We start from the raw sequence: 19829 nt of genomic DNA on the forward strand, positions 1-19829 counted from the left end.
TTGTTACAAAACCTTAAGTCCAACTTTCTAATAAATTAGCAAAAATTTAAATCCCTGCCATTATGAAATAAAGACACTTGAAATTTACATGGCACATCCCATGAATAATTAGAAAAGTATCCCCCAAAACTGTCAAAATTGTTTCTCACTGAAAGACAATATGCATGCAGCTAGGGTTTTTCTTATATCTCATCATCTTAGATAAAATTTTACAATCATAGATACTTCAACAAAAATATGACAGCCTCCCACATGTGGCACCAAATTTAGGGAATCTGGGGGAGTGGAGGCAGGGTGTGGTCAAGAAGCAACAAGAGGAAGGAGTCTTTTCCCAACTAAACACACTCTCAAATTGCTACTGAACAAAACATTCTAGCAAAACTATAAAGTTGGTTCTAGTTGGTTCTGGTGAAATATAATTCTAGTCTATGCAAAAAGAGATGAACACTACTCAAGACCAGAGCAGACAGAAGAAGTTGTGTCTATAACAGTGTTGTCCAAGAGAAATGTCATGTGAGCCATCAATGCCAACTGCATACATAATTTTAAATTTTGTAGGAGCCATGTTACAAAAATGAATGAAACAGGTGAAATTAACTTTACTCTTTTATTTAACACAATATATCTAAAACATTATCATTTCAACCTGTAAAGAATATAAAAAATATTGAGACATTTTCCATTCTTTTTTTCATACTCAGTCTTCTAACTCTGCCCATATTTTCCAGTAACAACATGTCTCAATTAGAACTGTCCACATTTATTTCGCATAAAAAATAACCATGTGTGGCTAATGCTTGTCATTTTGGACAGTGTGTCTACAAGTAGACCTGTACTTAGCCCTCAATCGGACTAAGGTTAATATTTTATTTCTTTATCATTATTATTAATATTACTAACTGCTACCCTAGTGGGAAACCTAAATAATTAGCTTTTCTAGAAGGACTGACCACCATAAACTATATATTCGATACTAGCATACTAAGTGAAATGAAATAAAGTAGAATGATAAAATGTTATATACTTTCTGTTCATTTTCCACTTTTGCTCTTCTGGTCATGCAGAAATGTTCCCAGACGGAGGTGTCCAAGCCTTCTGGCATATTATTAATACTGTCCAAGTCATCCATGGCTTTCATTAACTGGGCAAAGGCATCCTTATTCAATTTCCCAGATCCTGGTCGCTCTCCAAAAGGCACAAGACTGGTTGTTTCTGCATGTACTTTGTGTTTGTGAATCCTGGTATTATCAATAAAAGCCCATCAACGTTTCATATTTTCACATACAAAACATCACTGTTAAATACTATAACCTTTAGCAGAGGTGTGACACTGCATGGCACTTCCCTGTGGTTAGTGGGTGGATTACTCCAAAGGGAAAAGCACCTGCTGGGACCTTCCGACACCTCTGGGATCCTCAGACATGACCTTAAGTGGACTACAGATGTCCCTAGCTGCAATCAGCACTGGAAGCTTTAAGTGCACAAGAAAATGTCTCCCTTCTGGGCATTTTAAGCAGGCGAGTAAAGCCTGAGAGAAGTATGGAGGTTCCCTGGTTCTGACCCACACATCCTCTGTTGATGTCCTTGTTGCAGGTGAACAGCCTGGAATATGTTCAGCTATATGTGCAACTGGAGAAGTGCCTCTTTTTTACCTACATTATGGATTAGTTTTGTTTCCCTGGGCTGCAGCTGGGAAGAGAAGGGTACTGAGATTTGTATCAGCACTCACTCTCAAGGTACCTCGCAATATGCTGTGAAGTTACTATAGTTATCCTCTTTTTCTAGAAGGAAGTGAGTCTCTGAGAGAAGTGACTGACTGAGGCCACAGGTCTGATAGGTGTGGAGTTAGTATTTAAAGCTAATGCTGCCAGACAATATAGCTTATACTTTCTCCACTACTGCCTTTCGATAGGTCTCACTTCTTTCTTCATAGGCATATATAACTCACTCCTTTAAAAACAGGGAAACCAAGATACAAAGTTTGTTCTAGGCTGAATTTCTCAGGTTGCATATAACCTGTCAAAGGTGAGAGAATCAGTTTATATCTTAGACACAGATAAGCCTATACCTTTGTGACAAACTCCATGATTCCTACATTATGTTTGATTTTAAAATTACAGAAATCTGTATAGGTAAAAATTTGGAAATCTGTGAAATTAATTGTTTGATACTCTCAAGTATCAAAATCAGACATTGTAGAACTATTTTGGTAATGGTTATTGTCAGTCATTCATACTGGCATTTTTCAAACTTTGTCTTGAACACAATCACATGAGATGCTCTGAGAAAAGGGTCTGGAAAACACTTCCTACTCTATTTCTCACATGGGATGCAAAGGCTACAGAAAGTTCTGAAATGTTCTTCAGTAAAGGAAATTATATATCTTTTTCAACCCTGTATATCCTTAAACTTATTTTGTCCTGGAAGCCTTTTATGTGTAATTCCAATTCACACCACAAGGGATGCATACGTGTTAGAACACATCTTGGGAAAAACAGTTTATAAATCTGTCTGCCATCTATATCCTGTCAGGAACTAGTTTCATGTATAAAACAGAACCCATAATAGCACTATGATTACCTAGACACTTAATTTCTAAATAATGAAGTCATCAGTTTTCATTGCCTACTGTAAGATATAATAATCTTTTAAAAACTGAGTTAAGATCAAAATACTTGGACATTTTCATGTAAATGATGTCACACTGAATATTATGAACTAATTTGGAGAAAAAGCTGAAATCTAATAACAATTTTTTTTTTCTCAGAAACATGATAGCAAAGGAGAAACAAACCTTGGTCGGCGTTTAAAAAGTTTGTAGAGTATATCCACCTGATGACTGGGAATTTCAGAAAATTCCTTTTTAAAGCTGCGGTCCAGAACCTAAAGAAAAACATATCATTCCCAAGATTGCAACTTTGTTCAGAAAGCTTTCATCTGTGACAATACTCTTTAAAATATTAATTGTATCACTTTGATTTTTAAAAATCCATGAATACTTGGTTTATAACATAGACTTGTTAAAGGGTGACCACTCACGGTGCAAGGATTTCACAAAGATTTACCTTAAACAAGAAGCACCTCAGTAATCTAAAAATATTACTTCATATAAGAGGTCTTAGAAATCACTTAGAACTGAAGTGAAAGTGAAGTGTTAGTCACTCAGTAGTGTCCGACTCTTTGCGACCCTATAGACTGTAGCCCTCCAGGCTCCTCTGTCCATGGGGTTCTCCAAGCCAAGAATACTGGTGTGGGTTGTCATTCCCTTCTCTAGGAAATGTTCCTGACCCAGGGTTTGAACCCAGGTCTCCTGCATTGCAGGCAGATTCTTGACTGTCTGAGCCACTAGGGTTTTATTTAGAACTGAAGTTTCACAAAATAATATTTACCTGTAAAACAGACAAGTCACCTCTATTTTGTTATATTCCATTATGTTCTTCTATTTGCTTTTCTATCCTAGTCTTTTCCATTTATAAATCTGCTGGTCATAGCCTACTTAATTGATTTCACAACCAACTAAGGGGGATCGCAACCTGAAGTTTGAAAGGCTCTAAAGTCTAGATGAGCTCTCTCCTTTTTTGTGCAAGAGAAAGCTTAAACCAGAGAAGTTTACAAAAATTTATTTTACACAGTGATTTTTAGAAATACGCAATGGCACAGAATGGAGTTTACCCACAACTGAGAATTACAGTAGGAGAAAATTCTATGAGAAGATTGGATGGGATCCCTTTAACCTTCCCCATCCCAGGCAGCAGCAGTGCCATCACACTGGGGAGTGACTGAGGCGACAACTCTCACTTTGTCTTCTGCCAGTAAGTTGTCATAGTGTTCCTTGTACATATCCAGGTCTTCTCTAGACTTCCGGATGGCCTCTGAGGTCTGGTTCTAGAATAACATCAGGAATAGAAGATCGGAACTGGAGAGTTTTCAGGATAAATACAAATAGTGAGCATACTAAAAAGAACAAGGAATTCCTCAGTACCAGATTAATGTGAATTGAAGTATCAAGTACAGATAACATTCATAGAAGAAAGTAAACTGGCTGGAGGCCTTGAAAGGACAAACACCCATCACCTGTTTCCAAGTGTAGCCAGCTCTGTAGATGAGTGTGCAAGTGACCAGGGAGCATAATACTCCCTTGGCAGAGCAGTGTGGGTGATGAAATTGCACAGGCTTGGGAGTCGTGTGGGCCTGGGCTCTGAGAGACTGGATATATATTAGTAAATGGAGGATGGCCAGGCCATATATAAAAACAGAACTGACTCATAGTCTGCAACCAGCCAGGAATTGAAACCACAACCTCTGCAGTGATTGGCCCCTAAACTGTCAGAACTTGGTCAATAACTTTCAACTTTCCTAATTTTTGCCACAACTGAGGACCAACCAGGGAAAGCCAAATCTGCTTCCCAAACCAAACACATAAGTAGCCCAGCTTCTAATTAACTTGCCCCAGGCTTCCCCATGCCAACAACTCCTAATCAGGATACAGCTGAAGCCCTTTCTTATTTTCATTAAATGGCTTTCTCATCCCCCTGCCTGCCTCTGAGTGTCTGCCAAATACAAGTGAATGTCATATGATACTTTAAATCATTCATTCATAAATGTCATTTATTAATACTATTAAGAAAAGCTGACATCTTTTGAAAATTATTATGTGACAAGCATTCATTGTCTCTTTCGTGAAACTTATCTACTAGCATTTTAAAAAATATTAACAGCTTTTCATTCTAAAAGCTAACCCATTACTTACATATTTAGTGAAACAGAGTGCCAAATGGTCCAGAAAGAACAATACACCCTAGAGAAGAGCTTGAAAATAGCTTTAATGGTTATGTCTTGTCCAAGGTCTCATAGCAAGTCAGTGGTTAAAAGTCCCAGACAGGGAGCCAAGGAGAACACACACATTTGAGAAGGAATGTAGAAAGAAAGAAGGGGCAAGGCAGGAGTGTGGACTCTTGTCAAGTGGGAACAATTGGTCAGAAACTGTTGATACTCAGATATCAGACACTGTATTTACCTTCTCCTCCTGCTTCCTTGCAAGGTAGTTGTTCAGGAATGTTTCTCTGGAGCTTATTTCTTCATCCAACAGTAAAGAGAAAACAAGGTTGTTTATTTTCAATTCCTCCTGTAGAAATATTTTTAAAGGGGAAAAACGATCAATGTGTCCACCTGGGAAAGGATTTTCTATTGAGGGTCACAGACTTGGCACTCACCAAGCAAGTTTATGACATGCAAGGAAGAGAAATTCTTTTCTAGAAAAAGGGAATATAAACTTGCAATAACTACTCAGTTGTTTTTACCTTTCTTCACTCTTCATTGCAAGATAAAACATATACATAGGAAAACACATGAAACAAATGTATCATTTAATGAGTTACTCTATTAAGGCAAAACACCATTGTAATGACCGCTCAATTCAAGAACTGGAACTTAACCAGAGCCTTACCATGTGTCCCCATCCTAATCTCAACTCCAATAATAACCATTGTCTTGACTTTTACGGTAATCACTTCCTTGTGTTTCTTTACAGTATTATTACCCAAATGCGCATCTTCTGGGCACTACTGTATAACTTGTCTGTTGAAAAAACTGTCACATTTTGAAAGCCTATTATTATCCATAGGTTCTCTTTCAGCCCTTTCTTTCCCTCACATTTATTTGTAGTTATCTGTAGTTTCACCTAGTCTGAATTTTGCTCACTGCTTACTTATGGTGAGTTCAACAGAGTCCTTTATCCCATGTGTTTCTTGAAAATTTGCAGTTGGGTCAGGGGACAGATCAGACCTGTGTCTGATCCTTTTACAAAGACCATAGGGGACATGGTGTTTTTTGATCAGGAAACAGGTAGCATCAAATTGTCTTTCTTTCTGAGACGTTAGCAGCTGTAGATCTCAGTGCTTAGGCTCATTAATCCTTTGAGAGCTGCAAAATGGTGATATTATGTTTTTATCATTCCTTCTTCACTTATTAATTGAAATCCTTTCATAAAGGTATGCTTCTCCCTATCTGCTATTTGGTTACCTAGCAGTGTAGTTCATACAGAAAAGCAGAGTAAATTCTTGACACTTTTTAGTTTTTAGATAACCAACTGGTATCCTTTGAAGGCATTTTTATTTTTAAAATATCACAAATTCATTAACCTAATAAATTTGATAGGCTTCAATTAATTGCAATTGTTATCACTGTTGAATCTTAAATTGTCCCATTTAGGGGAATCTTTTAAAGTGGACTCCTTTTGATAGTAGCCTTTAATAATTTCCTAATTGTCTTATATGAAAATCTACCCTGGTGGCTCAGATGGTAAAGCATCTGCCTACAATGCAGGAGACCCGGGTTCAATCCCTGGGTCGGGAAGATCTCCTGGAGAAGGAAATGGCAACCCACTCCAGTATTCTTGCCTGGAAAAACCCATGGACGGAGGAGCCTGATAGGCTATAGTCCATGGGATCACAAAGGGTCGGACACGACTGAGTGACTTCACTTGTATGAAAGGATGTTTTAAATATGTCTTTCATCTTCCATTAACTTGCAGAGAATGAGACCTTGCATTTCTCAAAATATCATTACTCTCCTTTTACATTCAATTAATAATTTGGTCTGACATAGAATCGGTTAGGAATAATTTTTCCTCAGAATGTAAAGCCTTTATTCTTTGTCTTCTTGTTTTTAAGTTATTGTATACTTCATTTATATTCTTACTGCTGAATCAAGGTAAGTCAGATTTTTCATCTGACTTTTTTGGGGCATGTTGACTATTTGGTCATTCTACATATAGGATGAGCCCAATCCTTTGCCGGTTGCTGGAAATACAAGGATGAACAAAAGGGACTCAGTCCCTACCCTCATGAAGCTTCGTCTTGGGAGCACTAAAAAGTAACTCAATAAATTAAAATTCAGTTGTACTAAGTGATAGCAAGTAAAAGAACAGAGTATGTAACAGGAAGATCTAACCTAGTTGGGACCTGACAGATGGGTAAATATAGAGCAGGAAGCAAAGAGGTTGGAAGAGAGTATTATTGGCAGAGTTGGGAGCAAGGAGGTGTGAATCAGGGGGCAGAGGATGGAGCATGGCAAATGAGAGGGAGGGTGGCACAGATGAGGCTGGAACAGGAGGCAGGGCCAGCCAGTGCAGGGCCTTCCTTCCAGACAGGGTGTTGGTCTTTATCCTGAGAAGAGTGAAAGGCCTTGGAGGCTCCTTAAAAGAATGTCATATAAGTGAGGCTTTTATTTACCTGGTTGACAACCATCTCTGCCTTCACTCTCCTTTCAAAGAGTCTTTTCAAATGTTTGTCAAAATTCTGTGTGCTTTCTTGAATAGAATTTTGGAGTTTCTTCATTTCTGTTTCTAAAGACTGAAAGGAAATCAGCACCAAAGTTAACATGTAGGAACATCAGATGTTCCTAGAAAGTGATTGTTTACATTTTACCAAAAGGAAGGGGTAGGTGGAGGGCAGGCCTTGTGAGGTGTTCTGGGCTTCCCCTTCAGCCACAGATGTTACTCCTGGGTCTGTTATATTGTCTCTCTACTTTTATATATGTTTGACATTTTCCATAATACAAAGGTTTTTTTTTTTTTTTTAACAAACCTTCAAAGGAGTCTTTTTTCTTTTGTAAATATAAAAGATGTATACAACACATAAGACTACAGCATGCATCTATGGAAAAATCCAGTAGAGAGGGGCAAACTGATGCTGCAGGGAAATGGGGCAGATGGCTGGAGTGACAGCATCAAACAGGTGGATGGGACGGGACTCAGTGCACGCAGTGGGACACCAGCTGTGGGGGCTACAAGGCCGTTTTACCCACAAGGAACAGAAAGGCAAGAAGGCTCTATGGATTCAAGGCAGGTGGGTGGTAGATGTGGTGGGAGAAGGGAAAGGAAAATCTCTTCTAGTTGCTCCTCTTCTCTGAGTGAAACTGAGGGGAGAGTTGAGGGTCAGGTGTTGGAAGTCTGAGGACAGAGGAGAGCACATGACATGGTCCTCTAGGATCTTGCCACCTAAAGTGTAGTCCACCAACCAGCAGCCACAGCTGAACCACATGGTTGCTCAATAGAAATGTAGAGTCTCGGGGCCTTCTCTGTCCTCAGAATGAAAGGATCTGAATCTGCATTTAAAAAAAGATCCACCAGGTTAAACCAGCGGGAAGTTGAAAGCTGGGGGGAATAGCATCGTTTAGCAGATTTAAGAACCCAATAAAGACTAAGGTCATCAGAGTGAAACCACGGAGCATTTTTTCTTTTTCTTTTTTTTTAATGATCTCGTGATTTTATCTTTTTTTTAATACTATGAGTGTGAACTATTATTTTTATTCTTTAAAATAGCTAACACAGGGTCATTTCCTGAGTTCAGGGGCAAGGCTAAGAAAACTACAGGTATTGCCTTCTTGCATCCCCACAATAGTACAGAAAGAAGGTTCCAGAATGCCCATTTTACAGAGGAGGAGACTGAGGTTTTGAGAGATAATAACATTTCCATGGTCACTTTGGACTCAAACTGTCCAAAAGCAAAACTTATAGACACTTTGTTATATTTCTTCACCCACTGCATGGTGTGAATGCAGAGAAAGTTGAGTGCTGGTTTAATCAAGGCTGACTTTCTACCAGGTAAGCGTGGTCAAGGGGCAGGGGGTGAAGGTGTAGGCAAGAGATTATTTTACAATGCAAGACCATGGAGTAAATGCCACCACTTTAGGCATCTGAATTCCATTAACTTCTTGACATCTTTACTGCACTCAGAACTACTCATTTTGGATAAAACGCTAGGGCACTGTTAGAGGACTGCAGTGAATAAAAACAGGGACAAGTTAACAATAGGTTCAAAGGAGTTGTTCATAAAATATGGCCTCTATAAAGCTGACAAACTGCACTGCCTTGAATGATGGTATGATTTTACCTTCTTCACAGAAGAATAAATGTTAACTTGGTTGTATACCATCACCTTTTACATCTCTATTATAATTGTAAGCAATTTCAATGTTGGAATGTTTCTTTATGATGGATGGAGAAAAGTAGGAGACCTGCATTTCAAAAATCTCAAATTAGAATTCTATTGATTGCATCATTCTTCTTTCAAGTCTCTTCCTTGAAATTGAGAGCATATACAGCAAGAGCATACAGCTTAAACTGACTTAGGCAAGAGACAGTAGTACCTTATGGTGCCTTGAACATACTGTCATAGGTGTTCATTAAACATCTGAAGAATGAATGAAGGACCAAATGAATTGTAATGATGTAAAATGGGAAATCAATAAGAACCTCCAATTTTGCTGTGTGTTCTTATTGTTTAAAATTGTTCTAAGTCTTTAAATTTATCTGTACTCACTTCCTCAGATTCTCTTGAGAATTTAAGCTGAAACAACATCCTGAGGCTTCTAAAGGCACCGAGAAAATGCCTTTTGAAACGTCATTGGAAAAGATACTGAAACAAAACCCTTGGTGAGGTAGGCCATATACTCTGCTCTTCTTACCTTTCTATACTTATCTCTCTCTTCATTTAACTCCTTTACTTTTTTCTCATACTCTTTGAAGTGTTTCCTTTCTTCTTCAGACCACAAAGCATCAGGTTTTACCATGAAAGCAGGCTGAGGAATCACCTGAAGAAATAAAGGAAAGCATCGAGGTTAAATATAAATGTAGCAATACAGTGAAACTCAGAGTTATTGTTACAGTTTAAAAAAAGGGACCTTTAAAAGGGTATAGTTCTTCACATTGGCAAGACAATGACCTAACACTTTGACCGAAGGATATGAAAAAACGTTACAACTGTTTTTCTGTGACTTAAGCCAGGGTGAATAGTTTGGGATGAGCTCTGATTGTGAGCTGACAAGTTCAGACATTCAAGTTGATATCCTCATAGCTAGAACTATGTCAGAGCTCCAGGGATACCTATGTCAGGTATCAAAGGGCATGTTCCTTGGTGTATCTGGAGAATTACAGGTGAAGTTTTATCCCTGCTTTCTGTAGAGACCAAAACCACTGTAGTTGCTTTTTTAGTTGTTCATTTGTTGGCTTTTTTTCAGATTGGAGGACAAGCCTGTGGTTTCAAACTTCTTATTTGCCTGATACATGTTTATAAGGTACTGAGTGAAGTGAAAGTGTTAGTCACTCCGTCATGTCCAACTCTATGCTGCACCATGGACTACAGCCCGCCAGGCTCCTCTGTCCATAGAATTCTCCAGGCAAGAATACTGGAGTGGGTTGCCATTCCCTCCTCCAGGGGATCTTCCTGACTTAGGAATCGAAGCCGGGTATCCTACATTGCAGGCAGATTCTTTACAGTCTGAGCCACTAGGAAAGCCCTTATGAGACACTGGGGGTGGCATATTTATTGCTGTAGAATTTCTAAAATTTAGGTTCACATAGGAAAAAAGGGTCATGTTTAAGTAGCTCGCTCCATCCCATTCCACCTTCCATAAGGATGGCCAGGAATCTCACCATTCTCAAAATGTCTTCCTTCTTGACTTCCAGAACTCCTCCCATCATGTCCATGAGGGCTCGGCGTCTTAAGTCAGGGCCCTTGGGAAAGAGCCAGAGTCAGAAAGGGTCACTGAGACAGAGACCACTCCAGTGGCACGAGGGACAGCCCCACCCCAATGTCAGACTGACTGTATTTAGGATTGGGGAGGGTGGGCAGTGGCATGCATGGAGGGGAGAAGAAGCCACTGAGATTCCAGCGACCTCTGACCACGACAAATGCCCTAGTATGTCTCTCTAGTGGAGTACAAGTACAAGACTACTTAACCAAGTTAGGAACAAGTATACCTAAAAGGAAAAAAGGGTCTCAGGTACCACCAGAGAAAAACTGCATACCCGTGTCAGAAGCAATCGCTCCATTTCACGGGTCACAAGCAACTCTGCCTTGGCTTTTTGCCACGGTTTAATATGTCTTGGAGCTGAAATCTGAAAGAGAAAATATAATTTCCTGCTGATATTCTTACAAAACTCAAACCAAAGTTTCCTTCCACACACTGGGAGGGGGTTAGACGGAATTAAGGGGATAGAGGGAATACCCAGGTTTTGCCACCAATTTCCTATTTTGGAACGAAGATGAGATCCAAAATGAGAGAGTTAGAAAAATAGATGATTACTTCCAACAGGGACTGTTAGTGTTACTATGACCTCTAAGCAACACTTTTATCTTTTGCCCTGAAGTAATCAAGATCATTTCATGTGAGCAAGGGTATTCTCTTTGAATCACTTTTTATAAATGAAATATGGTTATATTTGAAATGTTCTCTTTAGACATTTAATTGTAACTGTCTCAGTGCCAAACAGGTTTTAAGAAGGCTGTCCAGTGAGCCCCTTTCTCTGGAACCCACACTGTTGTAACGGCCACATAACTACTGGCGCTCCATCAGTCTCATTCCCATGATGTGACCCAGCCTCTATGGCTATCGGTGCTGGACCCAAGTTGGCCCAAGGAGCCCCTTTCCAGACAAATCTGGACCTGTGACTAAGAGATTATCGTTTGGACCAGATGCTGTCTAGAATATAGGAGATATAACACAGAAACTACTTGAGGCCGCTGAAATGCAGACAGAATTGAGTCAAAAGATGAAGAAAGAACACTTCTGGTCTCCCTCACAAGGCTCTGGTATGTGGTTCCTGCTTCTTTCTAGGCTTGGTGTCCAAATCTTCTCTGGACTCCATGGGATTCATAAAAGAAATCCTCATTATTTCTGGGGCTATGTTAGCTGATTCTGTTACTTGTAACCAAGATTTCTACCTTATACAGTTGCTTTTAGCAGCAAAAACAAGAAGAATAATTGAGAGCCTGGAAAATGCCGTGAGAAAGAATGTGAGAGATGATACACAGATAATCATACCTCACTACTTTCCACAACAAGGGTTCTCTCTGGCTTCTCACAGTCCTCAAATTCTGGTTGCCAGACTGATTCTTCCAACTCCAGATCTAAAATAATTTCTTTGATCCTTACATTTTTTTCCTTCACACGTGCAATTTCAATCTCTTTTTGTTTATATGCAGCATCAAACTCACTATTGAAAGCTGTTTTTACCTTGTAAATAATATCCTGAAATATCAATGTTATTATAAACACATCATGTATTATACCTTTACTGGCAACATGGGACCACATTTTTACTTTTTCTCCAAAATCATTTTACAAATTATACACAAGTTAATCTAAAACACTGTTTGCATTAAGTCATTTCTTGGTTCAGTAATCTATAGTGGCATCTGACCATGAGCAGGATTAAGGCAACAGCATAACTGTTACACCACAGTGTATATCCAGAAATGTACATTGTAACTCAATGTGCAGGTATATTAATAAATGCTGAAGTGGATAATGGATACATGGAGGCTCTTTGGACTATTTTCCCTACTTTTGTGTATGCTTTTTTTTTTTTTAATCCATCATAAGAACATTTGAAAAGCAACATTCAGTATTTGGGCTACCCTGGTGACTCAGATGGTAAAGAATCTGCCTTCAATGCAGGAAATCGGGGTTAGATCTCTGGGTCAGGAAGATCAACTGGAGATGGGAATATCTACTCACTTCAGTATTCTTGCCTGGAGAATTCCATGGACAGAGGAGCCTGGTGGGCTACGGTCCATGGGGTTGCAAAGAGCCAAGCACGATTGAGCGACTAACAGTTTCATTCAGTATTTAAGTTGGGAAATGTCTTTTTTTTGGAATCGTGTTTGGGTAGATGAAGTGAAGAAAAGATGGACTGTAGAGGTTGTTTGGAGAAGCTCCCATAGAAGCACAACCACATACAATATTCTTCCTCTGTATGGACAGGTTATTTTTAACTAGAAAGGGAGCCCAAGCTAGCTAGTTGGATCAGCCAATTACTAAGGTATCTCTTGTTTGGCAACTGCTTTGCCCCTAGCTCTACTGATAAGTAGAATGATAGGTCAAACTAAAAGTAGACTTTATCTTATCATCAGAGTTCAGTCTATATATCTATTCTACTGAAGATGAAACCATTAAAGCAGGGTGGAAAATGGTCTTAACAGCTGGCACCAGAATTTCTCCTAGCCTGAAAATACTTTCTGTAGGGAAAAGGTTTTAATAAAGCGGCAGGAAGGTGGGACACTGAGGGCATAAGTCAGCAGAAGCTAAGCAACCAAAGAGATAACTAAACAGTTCTCAGTATAAATACATAGAAATTTCAGGTGTTGGAGGGGATGAAGAAGAGAAAAAGATAGGAAGAGACAGCAGAATAACATAGTAGGAAGTTAGAACTCAAATTGCAGACAGGGCTGAAAGACTTTCAGGAACAGGATGACCAAACATTAAATATCAAACCATCTGCATTGGTGCAATCTCAAGTTACTGCGTTTTCAAAAGCCTTCAGTTGCTAAGTACAGGTGGTGTGTTCTGAAGCTGACTTGCTGGGTTGAAAGCGAGGAGGAACTTAGAGCCTGAAGGACACCATACTTTATCCCTGACCCCTGAACTTATAGAAATCTTAGAGAGGAAATTGTATTTCCCCAGGTTAAGGAGATAGATAAGCAATCACATCTTGATCTTACAAGGAGTTCCTAACTGACATCTGGGTTACCTAGAAGGTGGCATTCAAGGATTTCTTTTATCTTTGAGCTTCCCAAAAATCTCTGTAGAAAGATGGTTTGTGATGTTAGCCAGTGGAGGGTGCTCTTTATAAAACCTGGTATCACAGAACCCACTCCATATTGATGAAAACAACTCTTGTCCATAAGCTCTGTTTAAAGAAAATGGAGCTAGCCATCTCCATGTTTCTCTGTGTACTTTAAATACATCATTTGACTGGCATTAGATTTCAGTTTGAGCCTTTGCAGGACACTTCATGGAAAGTTTGAGGTTTTCAAAGATAAAGAAAAAATTCACCCACTTTCAGCAATATAATTTGGTTGATTTTCTCCTCTCTGGAATGAAGTTCCAACTGGCTTGACAATAAAGAGGTATGTACCCTAAAATCAGTACTCAGACTGCCAAGCATGTAATTGGGCAAGCTGGTATCTTTTACTGTCCCATCTTCTTCCTCTTCTTCATCCTCCTCTTCATGATGCTTTTTAACCAAGGTAATTGCAGACTGAACCTCTACAACTTCTTTCCGTAGCTAAATATAGAAAAAGATGAAATGAGAGTTATGCAATAAGAAGAATTCTCTAAAGAGCAAGTTTGAGACAACTTAATTATTTCGACGAGTATTTTAAAATGTTAACTGTCTTGCTAGCAACTGAATTTAAAGTGATGGATAGTTCCTGAACCTGCTGAAGAGAAAGCTTCAGAAACTGATAAACGGTGGATAAATCATGAAACTAAAAAATGTTCTTGATAGTGTGTAATATTCATATTCTTCTGTCAGGATGACAGCTGCTTGTAAATATTTTGAGTCTTTCTTGGTACTTAAGCATTAAAAAATATACCTTCTCTTCATGTTTTACAAGAACTTATTCCCATAGGACTGTTATATGTAGGCAAGAAGAATTAAGCATTCCTTCAATTTATGTTTCAGAAAAAGAAAGAATGCAAAGTTCTGGCCTAAATGAAACTATACCAATTGTGCAGTATTTTTAAGTGGTTTGACAGATATTGTTAGGGGGAAAAATGCTAGGATTACTTTAGGAAAACCATAAATCCCATCAAAACAGATTCTACTTCATCCCTGGCCAACTATCTTAAAATATAATCCTCAGTGATAAGAGATTATAAAAATGAGTTATGAGTGGATGAAGAACTCATGGCCAGAACAAAAACAAACTCCCAAATATAATTTTTAAAAGTATATCATCATATTTGAGGGATAGTCAAAGTTGTTAGGATATAGATTCTAGACTTACTATTCAGATACAGGCTCCTGTATTCATCAGAACATGTTGTAGACATAAACAAGGACTACAAATATAAACACAAACAATATCTAGACTTAAGTAGTATTCCAACTCAAATCTGTATAAAGGAAATACTGAAACAGAAACCATCGTATATAAACACACATATATATACTTAAAATTGTACTTTAAGACACTCTGTTTCAATCTTCTTTTGCTGCACAACTCTCTTCAATTCTTTCAACTCTTCATCTGTGCGTTCTTTCATTGGGAAGTTCTCAACCACATAGGGGATGTGAAAGCACTTGGAGGTAAAAAAAAGCAAAATGAAAAGAATACATTTTCAGTACAATTATGTGTCTCTGAGGCACTGTGGGAGATGTTTTCTCTGATTGAAACTAATTCATAGGTTACCATCATGCATGAGCAAAATGGCTGATGGAAGTTTTTAAAAAAGAACAATGCATGCCATCAGTATTGGTGTAACCTTTGTAAGAAAATACTGTACTTTTGTGAAAGATCTATCTCTAGAGCAGTGCTTCTCAACTCGAAGTGATTTTGCTTGCCCCTGTCCCCATCCTCTTCAGGCCCCCAGCGATGTTTGGCAAAGTCTGGAGACAGTTTAGACTGTCACTAATGGGCGTGGTGGATACTACTGGGGCCTAGTAGACAGAGGATAGGAATGTTGCAAAAATCCTCCAATCCGTAGGACAGCACCATAACAAAGAATTATCCGGCCCCAGTGTGCCCTTCTCAAGAAACCCTGTTTTAGAGCAATAATCAAGCTCGTAAATGTAGGGTGACCAATAGGGTGATCTAAACAGATGGCATATTTGAAAGTGAAAAAGGTGCCGTTAATAGTTACTCCAGGATCATAGGCATAAATTGGGACTTTTGGTTACCCAAGACAAAGACGGAAACTGCGTTGGGAGGAATCTTAATAAAAAGGCACAAAAACAGCCCTTTAGAAAATGTGAAGCATAAAAAAAAAAAAAAAGAAAGAAAGAAAATGTGAAGCTAGACACAGGTAGAAATGTGAACATTATTAGATCTAGTTTTCAATCTGTGTGGAGTGTGAATGAGGTGGCTTTTTTGGAATAGACAGATATTGAGACTTGGATGCAGGTGGTGTTATAGAGGAAAGAGAGAAAGAGGTGTAAGACAAATCTTAAGAGATGCTGGTTTAGAAACACACGGGGACCGAGCAGAGAGGGAAGAATAAGACCCAGAAAAAGTGACACACGGAAGTGGAATTCAGCACAGGAAGGGGCAAGGCATGGTTTGCTTTCCTATATATGGACTTTCCTGCACTTTTTCTTTTTAAAATTTTCTGCTATGAGACTTTCAATGAAAATTTTCATTGGCTAAGATGTACTTGAAGTTACATCTGTTACCTTAAGAGCTCGGCCTTTCACAGCCATCGAATTCCAGCATTCTTCTTTGATGATTTCAGACAAATATCTCTTGGCTAGGTTTTGCATCTCAACATCATTTCTTATCTTAAGGAACGCAAATGAAGGGAAAAATCATGTTGAAAATGTGGCCTCAAAGAAAATAGCTTGACTGTAAGTTCCTTAACCAGATGTACTTGGAGGGGGTATTCCCCTATCTTTGAGAACCTAAGGTTTGGTCTGGAGGCTCAGGACTCCCTTCCTTGAGGACCAGGGTGTCAAACATGAACACCACCAAGGGCAGGCAGGTCCTACACAGGAGCCACGGCAGGTGCATGGGCAGTTGCACGGCTGTGTTAGCTCGATAGCCCATACACACTTTGCAGAGCTGGCTGGCTGGTGCGAGGTGGTGAAGCAAACCCACTGCGCCAAGTATTCTTGTTTTATTAGAAAAGTTTGAAATAGCTAAGAATGTTGGCTTAATTCTTAATTCCGAAGTGCCAGTTTGTGACCTCTGTCTCAGGGTCTTTACTGTACTCAATTCTTCTTTTATTTACATCTACCATGAAATGAATGTTCTACTACTCCTGGGGATCATATGATGTACTTTTTCCTATTTAGAAACATGTTCCCTCAATTAGTTTTTATCTCCTTAATTGATTCTATTACCTAATATTTAAGTGATGAAGTATTCTTGTTTTAATAAAATTTACCAAAAGAGCTAGCCTGAAAGTGACACCCAACAATCTTTAGTTGTTAGGGTCCTCTTCAGAATCTTTTTTCAAAATTTTTTTTTACTGAAGTGTAATTGATTTACAATGTTGTGCAGACCTTTTTTTTTTTTTTTCTTTAATATCACTTTGTTGGAAGAATTATTAGAAAACTAGCTGAGACTAGTATCTCCCAGATTCATTCATTCACTCATTTATTTATTTTTATTTTATTCATTGTCTGAACAAATACCATGTTTAATTTGCATTTTGTTTTTTATTTTGTCCATTGAGTTAATGGCTAAAACAGTTTAAAATTACTTTTTCTTAAATAAACAGCTCTTTTGGCATATCAGTTGTCAGAATCTGACTGATTTCCAGGGTCCTTTCAGGCCCTCCCTTTACTACTTCTGAGGCTACTTGATCAACCCTTTCAGAAAAATATTAATACTGTTGGACAGTATTACTATTATGCATTAATTAATATTAATTAATGTCCAGGTGGTCATTATTGGGCTTTGGTCTTTTCCTTATTGGTGGGATCCTGGCCAGAGCTGGCTAGTAGCCTGATCTCTTTAGGACAGGGACCCCTTGCTCTTCCCGGGGACAAATATTCTGCTCCCAGGTGGACTTATGGTGCCATCTGCTAACAAGCGTTCTGTCCTGTATTCTACCATCACGTCCAGTGCAGGGCTGATATCTCCTCAAAAGCCCAGAGTTCAGGGAAAAAAAACATGAGGGAAATGAGCATGTGAAGAGCCTATCTCTGTATCAAAGTCTGAGTCAGAGGATCAAGGAAGCTCCTCGAGGGATGCACAGGACTTTGATAAGAAACAAGGAATGGGGCCTCTGGGGCAGAGTTGGAGTCGAGTGAGCACAGTGGCTGCATCAGTGGTCAGGTGTCCAGAGGGGCAGGTTCATGGGGCCTAGCGGTCAGACATGAACTTAAAGAACGAAGCAATCAGAGGATGAGGACGGGAGCAGGCATCTAAGCCAGCTCATTTTAGGGTGGTCAAGATGAACGGGCTGGGAGAAGCTGGTATATCCCAGGCCTGAGTGAGGCCAGGGCCAAGGAGGATGAGCCAGAAGCACGGTGGGCAAGACCAGGACTGCTTCCTGGCTCTGACTCAAGTTGTATTCTCTTAACCAAGTGACTGAGTGTCTATGACTTAGTTTCCTTAAGTGAGGAAAACAATAACCCACCTTTTTGGGTTGTTACAACAAATAACATTCAAAAAGGCCCTAGATTGGTTCCTATCTGTTATAATAAGAAAAGGGGATACATTGCTAGTCTTCTCCAACCACTTTCACAATGGCTATAGTGTAGATGGTGCTCAAAGATTAGAAGAATCAGTGAGTTCAGGAAGAATGATTTCAACTCTAATTAAGAAAGGGCTTTACTAAACAAAAAATGTTTGAAGTTGGTTTCAGGTGGTTGAGGAGACTTTCAAAAATGTTCAAATATATGGCAGAAGATGGTTGGCATAATGTCATGGTGAAGAGACAACAGCTGTCTGGCTGGTCTAGATGCTCTTCTTCTCCATAACTTCTCTGACTCATTCCATTTATATGCACTAAGTTTGCTTTATTCACATTATGGTATAAAAGTTTTATTTTATTTGCATTATTCTGGAAAAGTTCTCCTTCCCATTTTATTTTTACTTTCTTTATTAAATCTTTATGGTGCTTCAATAAAGTTTTTCCCTACCTTTGCCACTTCTTGCTCATTTTCATTATGCAGCCTTTCCAGTTCTTCAAGATCCAGGCCAAATTCTTGTTGCTCTAATTTTGCAATATCATCTACTGCTTCATTTTCTTCCATCATGTCCAGAACCTGAATTTTCAAGTAGGAAAGGTTGGAGACGAGTAAACAATTAAACTTTAAAGAGATGTTTCCTTGAGTCTCTTCAGACAGTAACCAATAAAAATAGATATTCCGTTTATCTAAATGTAACTGTCAAGCAAAGAATTAGGTTAGAGGGTTAATTCATAAAAGCTTACTTATCTAAAAATAACAAAAACATGAAATGATATTAAGAAATCACAGATATTTAGGTATGCTAATGGTATTCTTCTTAAGTATTTTCAGAGTTCTTATCTTTTAGATACATATACTTAAAAAATTAAAGGTGAAATGATATGATATTGTATATGTGCATGGTGAGAGGTGCATGGGAGAGGATGGTGTATATGTGCATGCTCAGTCACTCAGTCATGTCTGACTCTGTGTAACCCCATGGCTCCTCTGTCCATGGAATTCTCCAGGGAAGAATATTGGAGTGGGTTGCCATTCCCTTCTCCAGAGGATCTTCCTGACTCAGGGGTCAAACCCAAGTCTCCTGCATCTCCAGCATGGGCAGGTTAATTCTTTACCCCCAAGCCACCTGGGAAGCCCTAGTGGATGGTGTATAGGAAACACTATTGGTGATTAGATTTATTAGATTATTATTCCTTCTATTTATATGTATATTTGAATATTTCTATAATAAAAATATCTTTAGAAGTTTATAGCTTCAAAAGATTCAGAGACAAAGGACACATATTACAACATATATGACAAGTTATTAATATCTTCAAGATATAAAGAGCCCTTACAAATCAACCAAAACAGCAAAGACAATATAATGGAAAAAAATGACTTCAGTTTCAAAATGGACTGAGAATGGCCTTTGCAATCTTCCTTTCTTGCCCCAATCCATAAAATCAAGAGAAAGAAGTATATAATAAACCAATAAATCCAATACTGCAATCAAAAGAGGAAGAAAGAATCCTTCGCAGCATGGAAATTGGTTCTGAAATATGAAAATCGGTTGGATCTGAATGATGCAGCATAACCCAAGGGTCCATGGGACAGTATTCAGGCAAAAGGTAGACTGGAATTATCTGCTGAAGTTAGATCTCCTACATGTCTTCTTCCCAAGCTTGCTGCACTGTTGTGGTGA

At 38.8% G+C, this 19829-nt stretch overlaps 1 protein-coding gene across 1 annotated transcript in view; it reads right to left on the reverse strand.

Annotated features, from left to right (window-relative positions):
• The window catches only part of CFAP43 (cilia and flagella associated protein 43), a 102728-nt gene that overhangs the window by 8907 nt on the left and 73992 nt on the right, over nt 1-19829 (reverse strand). Inside the window, exons 20-32 of the mRNA XM_043925525.1 lie at nt 18596-18721; nt 16181-16285; nt 14974-15090; nt 13844-14071; nt 11827-12033; nt 10811-10900; nt 10436-10516; nt 9469-9594; nt 7233-7352; nt 5018-5125; nt 3799-3885; nt 2795-2883; nt 1025-1238 (exon numbers count right to left, since the gene is read on the reverse strand). Of these exons, the coding sequence (XP_043781460.1) occupies nt 1025-1238; nt 2795-2883; nt 3799-3885; nt 5018-5125; nt 7233-7352; nt 9469-9594; nt 10436-10516; nt 10811-10900; nt 11827-12033; nt 13844-14071; nt 14974-15090; nt 16181-16285; nt 18596-18721 (1698 nt within the window). The remainder of the gene's footprint in view (nt 1-1024; nt 1239-2794; nt 2884-3798; nt 3886-5017; nt 5126-7232; nt 7353-9468; nt 9595-10435; nt 10517-10810; nt 10901-11826; nt 12034-13843; nt 14072-14973; nt 15091-16180; nt 16286-18595; nt 18722-19829) is intronic.

Source organism: Cervus elaphus, chromosome 15 (genome assembly GCF_910594005.1).
Source record: "Cervus elaphus chromosome 15, mCerEla1.1, whole genome shotgun sequence".
Lineage (NCBI taxonomy): Eukaryota > Metazoa > Chordata > Mammalia > Artiodactyla > Cervidae > Cervus > Cervus elaphus.